This window comes from Sus scrofa, chromosome 6 (genome assembly GCF_000003025.6).
Source record: "Sus scrofa isolate TJ Tabasco breed Duroc chromosome 6, Sscrofa11.1, whole genome shotgun sequence".
NCBI lineage: Eukaryota > Metazoa > Chordata > Mammalia > Artiodactyla > Suidae > Sus > Sus scrofa.
Genome location: NC_010448.4, coordinates 57,042,564 through 57,054,731, shown reverse-complemented (window position 1 = coordinate 57,054,731; position 12,168 = coordinate 57,042,564). Strand labels below are relative to the sequence as shown.

General features: G+C 42.4%; 1 protein-coding gene across 6 annotated transcripts in view; it reads right to left on the bottom strand.

Moving 5' to 3' along the window:
* The window catches only part of LOC100627241 (zinc finger protein 665-like), a 44,070-nt gene continuing 33,726 nt past the window's right edge, over positions 1,825–12,168 (bottom strand). For all 6 annotated transcript variants that reach the window (XM_021097244.1, XM_021097248.1, XM_021097245.1 and 3 more), the window contains one exon: positions 1,825–5,366. In XM_021097244.1, coding sequence (XP_020952903.1) covers positions 3,247–5,366 — 2,120 coding nt within the window. In that variant the 3' untranslated portion in view covers positions 1,825–3,246. The remainder of the gene's footprint in view (positions 5,367–12,168) is intronic.

Genomic DNA, 12,168 nt, shown 5'->3' with positions numbered 1-12,168 from the left:
GAGTTGAATCAGAGCTACAGGTGCCGGCGTACACCACAGCCACTCTAAGGCCAGATGGGAGCCTGGACTCTGACCTACACCACAGCTCACTGCAATGCTTAACCTCCTGAACAGGGGCAAGGTATTGAACTTGCATCCACTACTAGTTGGGTTGATTACTACTGAGCCATGATGGAACTCCCTAAAATATATTTATCTTTTGGCTGTACCTGTAGCATTCAGCACTTCCTGGGCCAGGGTTCGAACGTGTGCCACAGCTGTAACCAGAGCTAGAGCAGTGACAACTTAGGATCCTTAACCTACTGAGCCACTGGGGAACTCTCACAGTAATTTTCATCAAACAAGTATAAAAATAGGTAATGTATCTAAATAGAATTTCACAACAATTTTCAACAGTCATATTGTGCAATGAGATCTACATGTGCATCAGGAAAAGCAATTTAGCAAGTATATTATCACATGATGGAAACTGTGGTCTTTTTTTTTTTTTTTTTTGCTTTTTAGGGCCACACCCACAGCACATGGAGGTTCCCAGGCTAGGGGTCAAATCCGAGCTGCAGCTGCTGGCCTACGCCCACGGCCACAGCAATGCTAGATACTGAGCAGTGTCTGTGACCTACACCACAGCTCACTGGCGACCCCCGACCCTTAACCCACTGACCAAGGCCAGGGATCGAACCGGAAAACTCAGGGTTCCTAGTCGGATTCGTTTCTGCTGTGCCACGACCGGAACTCTGAAAATTGTGGCCTTGAAAAAAAAAAAAAAAAAAAGAGAGAGAAATTGTGGTCCTTTCTCAACCAAGAATTCTGGAATTTCAAGTGTAAACATTGTTTTATATGAAAGCATCTGATTCCATGTCTAATGTCTGACTACTGATACCTTTAAGCCTTACTACAAAACCTGCTGATTCTGCCCAACGGGGCAGGGCAAACTGATGAGAAGGCCTGAGTGGGCTCCCTCCCTCAGCATTAGTTCCAAGTTTATCCTCTGGGTACCATCACCCCAGCCTGGTCCAGCATCCATCATAACACAAGCCAGCCACTGTTCTATCTAGTTATCTTTGGAATGACTTGGCAAGCCGATCCTGCACTCCCCGGAAAACCTCATTATGTAATAAGCATCCTTGTAACCCTTTAATATATGTAGGCATTAGTCCTGACATTCGAAGTTTAGGTGGGGCTCTGTCCTGTTTCAGTGGAGTACGCATCAGTGCAAACTAAGAAAAAACTGTTGGAGGGTGACTATATGAGCTGTCGAAAACAACTCTCATTGCATTCTTAAGAGGGAACTCAGGAACACGGATCCTTTCAAATTATTTCCTTAGTGCACCAAGCACAAAAAATAGGCTGTTATCTTTACTTCTGAAATGTTCTCCTATTCTCGTGTATTTTTCTTATGCTTACTCTATTTCTATTTTCTTTCTTTTTTTTTGTCTTTTTTTTTTTGCCATTTCTTGGGCCGCTCCTGCAGCATATGGAGATTCCCAAGCTAGGGGTCTAATTGGAGCTGTAGCCGCGGCCTACGCCAGACCACAGCAACTCGGGATCCGAGCCGCATCTGCAACCTACACCACAGCTCATGGCAACACTGGATCCTTCACCCACTGAGCAAGGCCAGGGATCGAACCCGCAAGCTCAGGGTTCCTAGTCGGATTCGTTAACCACAGAGCCACGACGGGAACTCCTCTATTTCTATTTTCATCTCACATAAAGCTGCAACCCAGGGGTCTGATTTTCACCTCCACACGCAAAAAACCACGTAGAACTATAGTCAAATTGGGTCCATCCATGAATGGGGAGGCAGGTTATTTGGGGGAGAGAATCTGAAAAGTTCACTAGTAGGATATTTTTATTAGAGCTTCAGACGTAACCTGGGATACACCATGGAGCACACAACTGAAATGCCGATTATGAACATAGCACATTTTCAAAACTGCAAGTTCCTTGACTCTAACATGGAGAGAGACTGTTATAGACGCCACGCAACTTAGACAGCCAAACAATGTATTATTAGTGTTCACGGGTTCTGCCATCCCCCATGGTCTCTCGTTTACGCCACACTGCATCTTAAAACTGTGTCCTCGTTTTCTAGGTTACGTGGGTATGAATAAACCCCACCGGATGAAGCAGGTCCTTGCAGCGCACCGGTCCCTGCCCTGAGATCCTCATGGTGACAAATGAAAAAGCATGGAATGAAACGATCACATCCGTGGGTTTCGAACCTCAGGTTGCATGTCACCCACCGGCAATGGAGCCTTTTCTAGAAACCTCAAATAATAGAAAAAAAAAAAAAATCTTGCAAGCTGAAGAAGATAATCACACTTTCCCCCAGATATCCTTGGTTCCGCTGACAGGCCTAGTTTCTCCAGTATAAAGTTTCCTATGTGTGTAAGAATCACCGCTACCTTTGTAACATTTCTGTTGAGTAGGACTTCTGTGGGGTATAATGTCCTGAGGTCACTGCCTAAAGGCCCTGACATGCTTGTATGGCTCCTATCTGACATGAATTCCTTCCTGAGCACAAAGGTACCCGTTTTGATAAAGCTGGTCACAGTCATTACCTTTGCAAGGTTTCTCTCCACTAAGAATTCTGTTATGTGCCGCGAGGCTTAAACTTTGGATAACCTTTGTGATACAGTCATCGCACTTGTGTGGTTTCTCTCAAAGGTGTATATGCTGGGAGTTCCCGCTGTGGAATCTAACTGCCAGTGGCTCGGGTTGCTGTGGAGGTGGGGCTTCGATCCCCAGCCCGCTGCAGTGGGTTAAAGGATCCAGCGTTGCTGCGGTGGCTCAGATTTAATCCCTGGTCCGGGAACTTCCATGTGCTGTGGGTGCAACTGTAAAATAAACAACTTAAAAAAAGAGATGTACATTCTGATACCAAAGGCCTGGTATTACAGGCTTTGTCATACACATAAATTATACATGATTTCTCTCCTTGACGGAATCTGTGATTTTAAGGCTTTAACACTTGCATAAGTTTTATCCCAGTCATTGTATTTGCAAGGTTTCCTTCTATTATGAATTCTCGGAGGATCCTCATAGCTTCAGCTTTTACTAAGAGCAGCGCTACATATATTGGGTTTGTTTGTTTGTTTATTTATTTTGTTTTTTGTCCTTTTAGGGCTGCACCCACGGCATATGGAGGTTCCCAGGCTAGGGGTCTAATCAGAGCTGTAGCTCCTGGCCTGCGCCAGAGGCACAGCAACATGGGATCCCAGCCGCATCTGCGACCTACACCACAGCTCACGGCAATGCCGGATCCTTAACCCACGGATCTAGGCCGGGTATCGAACCCGCAACCTCATGGTTCCTAGTTGGATTTGTTAACCACAGAGCCACGACGGGAACTCCTAGTTTACAATGCTTCTTTTCAGTATGTATTTTCTGATGCCGAGCAAGGTTTGCAAATTGGGTAAAAGCTCTGCCACACACATGGCATTTGTAAGGCTTCTCACCCGTATGAATTATCTTATGTCGATTAAGATGGGAACGATCCGTAAAGGCTTTGCCGCATTCGTTGCATTGATGAGATTTCTCTCCGAGGTGAGTTCGCTCATGACGCCAAAGTTGTGAACGTTGGCTAAAAGCCTTATCGCATTTATTACATTTGTAAGGCTTTTCTCCGGTATGAATTCTCTGGTGTGCCACAAGGCTTGAATGCTGGCTAAAAGCCTTGCCACACACACTACATTTGAGTTCTCCGGGGTGACTTCTCTCCTGACCCCAAAGTTCTGGATGTTGGCTGCAAGCCTTGCAGCACACATCACATTTGTGCAGTTTCTCTCCAGTATGAGTTCTCTCATCATCTGAAAGCTGCGAATGTCGGATAAAAGCCTTGACACACCCACTGCATTGCTGGGGTTTCTTTCCCGGATGCCTCTTCTGATGTCTGCTGAGACTTGAAACTTGGGTAAAGGCTTTGCCGCACTCCTCACATTTATACGGTTTCTCTCCCGTGTGAATTGTCTTATGTTGAGAAAGATTGGACTGTTTCGTGAAGGCTTTGCCACACTCGATACAGATGTAAGGTTTCTCTCCAGTGTGGATCCTCATATGCTGGGTAAGGATTGACCGCACGGGAAAGGCTTTGCCACATTGATTACACTTGTAAGGCTTCTCCCCACTATGAACCTTCTCATGGATCCAAAGGAGTGAACGCTGAATGAACGACTTACCACACACGTTGCATGTGTACGGTTTCTCTCCCGTATGTAGCCTCTGATGACTGGCGAGGATGGAGTTTCGACTAAAGACCTTGCCACAGATGTCACATTTATATGGCCTCTCTCCTGTATGGATCACCTGGTGGTTCCTTAAGGCTGAATGCACACTAAATGCTTTGCCACAGGCACTGCACTTGTAAGGTTTCTCGCCAGTATGGATTGTCTTATGCTGAGTAAGGTTTGAATGCTTCCTAAAGGCTTTCCCGCACTCAACGCAGAGGTAAGGTTTCTCTCCAGTGTGGATTCTCTTATGTTGAGTAAGGCCTGAGCGCTTCCTAAAGGCTTTGCCACATTCATTACACTTGTAAGATTTCTCTCCAAAATGCGCTGTCTGGTGACTTGCAAGGACTGATTTTCGACTAAAGACCTTGCCACAGACATCGCATTCATACGCTTTCTCTCTTGTATGGATTATCTGATGTCTGGTGAGGTTGGAGCGCTGATTAAAGGTTTTGCCACACTCGTTACACTTGTAAGGTTTCTCTCCAGTATGAACTCTCCGATGACACGCAAGGTGTGAATTTCGACTAAACTCCTTGCCACATATATCACAATTATATGGCTTCTCTCCTGTATGGATTAACTGGTGTCTGCTGAGGTTTGAGCTGTAGGGAAAGGTTTTGCCACACTCATCGCATTGGTAAGGTTTTCCCTTGTACGCTTTCTGGTCTTGTGTCAGTACTGAAGGATGCATAAAATCACTCCCATGCGTATGAGAAATGCTGCGGTGGACAATGGGAGAAATTGTTTGCAGTGGTGAAAATGAGGCACTACGGCTGATAGTCTTGTCAGCTTGATTAAGTTCACCCACCTTCTCTTGACCTTTAAAAACACGCAGCTCATTCCGAAAGCTTAATGTGAGCCTGTTTTCAACAGGCTTGATTCCGACATCCCTTCTAATAGGTCCATCTCTTCTGTCAGTGAGACATTCGCTATGGGTTATGGGCATTTTTTTGTAATTTCTTTCATCATCTCTCCACTGACACCCAAAGATATGCACGGGGTCCTGGATTTCCTTGAAATAAAAATCTCCGATTTCGTGGCTTTCATGTCTTCCCAACATCACTGTCTGTAATGCTTCTCCCATGTCAACGTTCGCTTTTGGTTTTAATTTCTTGATCGCCTGCATATGTGAGACGGCTACAAGATATAAAGAATCAAAGGTATCCTATTAATTACAGATCGTAAATAAAGGATTCAGGTTGAAAATGTGCTATTACACCAGGAGTAATATTTATCCTAAACAGAGTTATACAATTTCCCAACCATGATCTTCAAATTTTTAGACACACTAAAGAAATAGGATTTATTAAAGAAAGGATAATCACATGTAATTCAAATTAATGTTAGGGTAACCTAGTCAAACACCCTATGACAAAAACACTCATATTGTGCAAACTTACATTAGCTGCTAAAGAAAGGGTATTCTCCACCGTGACCTCCAAAAACATACCTGCTGGCCGTAAACATACTGCTGTCTCATAACTGAGAAGAAAAAACTATTATATTTTCTTCGTAATTACTACATAAATAAATACAAACAGACAAAGTACTGTGAGGGTAAAGAATCCAAAACAAACTTATCTAACAAATAATCTAAATAACCAGCAGTTTAGGATTGCAAAACCATTTTAGCATTGAGACGATAAATCAATTATAAACAATTTATAAGAGTACAAAATATATATCTTTTTTTTTCCCTTTCTTTTTCTTTTTAGGATCACACCTGTGGCATATGGAAATTCCCAGGCTGGGGGTTGAATTGGAGCTGCAGCTGCCAGCCTACACTTCAGCTCCTGGCAATGCCGAATCCTTAACCCACTGATTGAGGCCAGGGATTGAACCCGCATCCTCATGGATACTAGCCAGGTTTGTTACCACTGAGAGACGACGGGAAGTCCTTTCTCTTTCTAAAAAATATTTATTGAGGAGTTCCCATTGTGGCACAGTGGAAACGAATCCAACTAGGAACCATGAGGTTGCAGGTTTGATCCCTGGCCTTGCTCCACCATTGCCAGGAGCTGTGGTGTAGGTTGCCGATGTGGCTTGGATCAGATGCTGCTGTGGCTCTGGCTGGCAGCTATAGCTCCAATTGTAACCCCTAGCCTGGGAACTTCCATATGCCATGCGTGCAGCCTTAAAAAAAGCAAAAAAAAAAAAAAAAAATGAGGACTTAATTTGAACCAGACAGTGAACCAGACAAAGGAGATACAGTGGTAAATGAGGTAGATGTGATCCCCAACTTCTTTTTGTTTTTGGTCGAAAGGCCAGGGAATGTGGAAGTTCCAGGCCAGGGATCAAACTGTGCCATGGCAGTGACAACTGCTGGATCCTTAACACACTGCACCACTTGGGAAATGGATAAATTTTTAGCAACACAATCTCTGAAGAATGAACAATGAGGAAATAAAAAAACTGAACAGACCTATGTCTATTAAGGAGATTGAATCAACTAATCCAAAACCATTCAATAAAGTAAAGCCAGATAGCTTCACTGCTAAATTCTAGCCAACATTTTAAAACAATTAACACCAAGCTCCTTCAAACACTTCAAAATAAACTGAAGTAGAGGAAACACTTCCAAACACCGGAATTACTCTTACACTAAAGCTGACAGACACTATAGGAAAACCACAGACCAATACTGCTGATGAATACTGATGAAAAAAATCATAAATAAGGGAGTTTCCTGGTGGCCTAGTGGTTAAGGATCCAGCATTGTCACTGTTGTGGCACTGATTTGATCTCTGGCCTGGGAACTTCCGCCATGCCATGGTGCAGCCAAAAATAAATTAATTAATTAAAAAAAATCACAAATAAAACAAAAGTAAACCAAATTCAACAGCACATTAAGAGAATTACGTCCCATGACTAAGGGGAAATATATTTTTGGAATGCAAGGATGGTTCAACATATAAAGACTTTTCAATGTAAATCTGAACATTAATAGAGTGAAAGAAAAAAAAAGCTACATGATCATTTCAATTGATGCAGGAAAACCATCTGACAAAAATTAACAAGTTAAAAATACTCAATAAAGTGGACTACAAAACAACTACCTCAACACAAAAAAGGACATCTATTAAATGCTCAGAGCTAATATCATACTCAATGTTGAAAGACTGAAAGCTTTTCCTTGAAGATCAGGAACAAGACAATGATACATGCGCTCACTATTTGCATAAAACTTATTAGTGAAAAAAGTTACTAGAAGTCTTAACCAGAATAGGCCGAAAAGGAAAGAAAAGGTACCCAACCAGAAAAAGGAAAGAAAGTTATGTTTTCTGCTGCTATGATCTAACATGCAGAAAAAAACCTGAAAATTCTGCAAAAATCCTGTTGAAATGAATAAACTCAGAAAAGTTGCAAGATACAGCAACATGTAAAAATCAACTGTGTTTATATATTAATGACAAACAATCTGAAAAAAAAAAAAGAGAAAACAATTCCGCTTAAAGTAACATCAAAGAGTATAAGACACTCAGGGAGTTCCCGTCGAGGCGCAGTGGTTAACGAATCCGACTAGGAACCATGAGGTTGCGGGTTCGATCCCTGTCCTTGCTCAGTGGGTTAACGATCCGGCGTTGCCGTGAGCTGTGGTGTAGGTTGCAGACGTGGCTCGGATCCTGCGTTGCTGTGGCTCTGGCATAGGCCGGTGGCTACAGCTCCGATTCGACCCCTAGCCTGGGAACCTCCATATGCCATGGGAGCGGCCCAAGAAATACCAAAAAAAAAAAAAAAAAGAGTATAAGACACTCAGGCATAATCTTACCAAAGTAAATTTCAATACTGTAAACTAAAAACACTGCTGAAGAATATCAGAAAAGTCACAAATAAATGCAAAGATATCGCAAGTTGATGGATTGGAAGACAATATTGTCAGGTTGTCACTACTACCCAAAGTGATCAACACATCCAGTGCAACACCTAGCAAAATTTCAAGTGTTGCTCGTAGAAAGAGACAATCCATCCTGAGATTCAAATAAAGTATGCAAGAGACAATGAACTGCAAAAGTAAGCTTGAAAAGAACAAAGTTGGAGGTCTTTCACTTGCTTATTTCAAAAATTATCACAAAACTAAGCTAATCAAAGCGGTGTGGTACTGGCATAAAGACAGACCAGCGGAACACAACAGAGATGTGAGAAATAAACTCCTGTGTACGTGGTCAAATGATGTACCGCTCGGTTGTCAAGATTATTTGACAGGAATGGAGCAAGAGACTCTCACACTAAGTGAGGCAAGCTAGAAAGAAAAAGACAAATACCGTACGATATCACTTATTCGTGGAATCTAAAATAGGGAACAAATGATCCTGTCTAAAAATAACAAACAAAGAAGCAATCAAAAACCAGAAACATCATGGCCAAGAAGAATAGACCTGGGGTTCTTGGGGTGGGGGGAAGGGGAGGGAGGGGGATGGATGGGCACTATGGGGATTTGGGGTGCAAACTCACATTTGGAATGGATGGGCAATGGGATCCTACTGTACAGCAGAGGGAAATGTGTGTGACTGGGTCACTTTGTTGTACAACAGAGCTTGATGAAACACTGTAGATCAACTATATTTTAATAATAATAAAAATAAAAAATAATAGAAAAAGATTACTTAATGGGAGAATGTAAGTACATTCCACAAAAGGTGCTGAAAAAACTGGATAAGCCCATGTGGAAGAATATAGTGGGACCATTGCCTTACACCACATACATCCATACATAAGACCAAGTCTAAAACTCCTAGCAGGGAACGCAGGAGGAAACCTTCATGATGTTGAATTCAGCAATGATATATGAGATATGACGTCGGAAGCACAGACAAAAGAAGTCCAATCGGATAAACTGGACTACATCAAAATTAAAAAGTATTGTGCATTAAAGCACACTCAGTAGATTGAAAAGACAATCTATGGTCTGGGAAAAGTATCTGCAAATCATCTATTTGATAATACGGAAATACAGGGAATATGCAAAGAACTCTATAAAAGGGTCTGATCGGCAATTCCATGATGGGGGTGGGGGTGGTTCTTCATGCCAGCAAACAACGTTCAGCCATCAGCTGGGGTCCCACCGTTAAACTCAATTGAGACACTATCCACCTGGAGATAATGTCATATATGACAGGCTAAGGGCTTGGTGTTATAAAACTGCCCCCAATCCCACACTTCAGATGCCAAACACAAGTCCAGGATGTCACCCGGGCTTCTGACCACTAGTCCCCTGTTCTCCCCCAGTCTCCACGTGTTCACCAACCTAAAAACGCTCAGAACCCTCTCCTCGTAGGTTTGCATGGAGGCTTTATGACCAAGGCATGATTGATTAAACCAGCGGCTACTGGCAAGTAAACTCAATCTCCAGCCCCTCTCCCCTCCAGAAGGTCAAGGGTTAGACTGAAAGTTCCAACCTTCTAGTCACATGGCTGGTTCCCCTGGCCACCAGCCTCCCGTTTAGGGAATGTCCAAAAGTCACTTCGTTGCCATAAACTCAGCTGTGACGGAAAGGGGTTTGTTATGAATAAATAACAAGACACCCCATTTTACCTTCGTGGCTCTGAAGTAATTTCAGACGCTGGGGACAAGACACCTAATGTTGTAACAGAAGATGTTCCTACTGCTGTCCTGGCTCAGGAAATTCCGAGGGTTCTCGCAGCTCTGAGGGGCCGCCTCAGAACCCAACCAGGCTGAGACTGTGCTCTCAGACTTCCAGCCTCCAGAAGGGAGAGAAATACATTTCTGTTGTTAATTTGCCAGGCAGTCTATGGCATGTTGTTATAGGAGCGGAAACTAACTAAGAGACCTATGATCTAGCAGTTCTGTTTTCTGGTATGTGAAACAAAGTAACTGAAAGCAGGATCTTGGAGAGACACCTGCATAGGCATGTTCACAGAAGCATTATTCACAGTAGCTGAGAGGCAGAAGCAACCCAAATGTCCACTGACAGATAAATGCACAAAAAGAAGGAAACCCCCAAAGACTCAAATCCTATCACTTGCCACAACGTGGATGAACCTGAGCATGTTACATGAAAGGAAATTAAACCAGTCACAAAACATACTGTATGAGTCCACTTATGTGAAATATCAAAAATTGTCCATTTTAGAGTTCTTGCTGTGGCCGTGGATTAAGAACCTGACCTCAGTGGCTCGGGTCACTGCAGAGTTGTGGTATCAATCCCTGGCCTGGGAGCTTCCATATAGCCTAAAAAGACCAAAAAAAAAAAAAAAAAAAAAGGAATGCAATTTCCAGGGAGCTCCCTTGTGATGCAGTGGGTTAAGGAATTGGCACTGTCCTGCAGTGGCTCAGGTTGCTGCTGTGGCATGGGTTTGACCCCAGACCCAGGAATTTCCACATGCCACGGGCTTGGAAGAAAAAAAAAAGGCAATTTCCATAAGGGGTAGTAGGAATGGATTGGGAGTTTGGATTAGCAGATGCAAACTACTGTTTGTATGTATGTCTGAATCACTTTGCTGTACATCAGAAACTAACACGACACTGGAAATCAACCACACTTCAATAAAATAAATTTTAAAAAAGAATGCAATTTCCAGAATGTTAGAACTTTTGCAGAAAATACAGGTATTAGAAACAACAGTGAAGGAATTTCCTGGTGGCCTAGTGGTTAAGGATCTGGCACTGTCATTGCGGTGGCTTGGGTTCAATTCCTGGCCTGGGAATTTCTGTGTATCTTGAGTGCAGCCAAAGAGAACAAACAACAACAACAACATTGTTGAAGAAGTCCGTGAAGAACAAGAAATGAGCTAAATTTCCTGTAAAATATAATGATATATATAAACATTAATTCACTTTATCAACATGGATGTGTGAATCAAAACAGGGAGTGTTAATTATTAGAATATAGCAGTCAAGCCCCAAAATAAAAACTCAGTGAAATTTACACAAAACTCAACAAATTGTATGTAGCAAATGGAAAACATACAACAGAAAAAGTGATGAATTTTATATAACAAATTGCAGCAAGTCAATTTAAGGGTATTTCTGGGATTAAGAGCAACAATAAAAAAAATCACACATTCTCAATATGTTAACAATTCCCAACATAAGAATTTTAACAAATTTAATTCAAAAAATGTAACAAGTTTCAGTACTAAGTTAGGTGAAAAGAAAAGGGAATTAATAAGAATACGTTTGCAAAATTTTCTGGACGAAGTGTATTCTTTGGAACTGCTGCTTAACTCTGAAGAAGGAAATACTGTAAACTATAGAAAACAACATCCATTTCCCAATTCTCCCTCCTACACATTGCAAATATGAAGCAAAGAACACTATCATCAAAAAATATGGAGCTAATGATGAAAAAAATAAAAATCAAGTTCATTTATGACACACAGACATGTACAAGATGAAAGCAGCAGTGGCTTAAACACAATGAATTATGGTACATCACTGAAGGCATCAGACAACTTCAAGTTCCCTCAGAACCCTCAGCATCCTGGGACATGCTGACCACTCATGCTTCAGGTGGCACTTCTATGCGTAGCAGGATAACACTGCAACATGTGAGCAAAGGTATGTAGGTATTCTCCATCAAGAATTTTGTTACCGGAGTTCCTCTCGTGGCTCCGTGGTTAACGAATCCGACTAGGAACCATGAGGTTGTGGGTTCGATCCCTGGCCTTGCTCAGTGGGTTAAGGATCCGGCATTGCTGTGAGCTGTGGTGTAGGTTGCAGACACGGCTCGGATCCCACGTTGTTGTGGCTCTGGCACAGGCTGGCGGCTACAGCTCCGATTTGACCCCTAGCCTGGGAACCTCCATATGCAGCGGGAGCAGCCCAAGAAATGGCAAAAAGACAAAAAACAAAAAAAAAAAAAAAAAAAAAAAGAATTTTGTTACCAAGTAAAGCCACTCCACAGGAGAGTCCACCAGAAAGCATTTGTTACTGAAAGGTGGACTACCACAGCAAAAAATAGGATAAAATTTTGGACCCG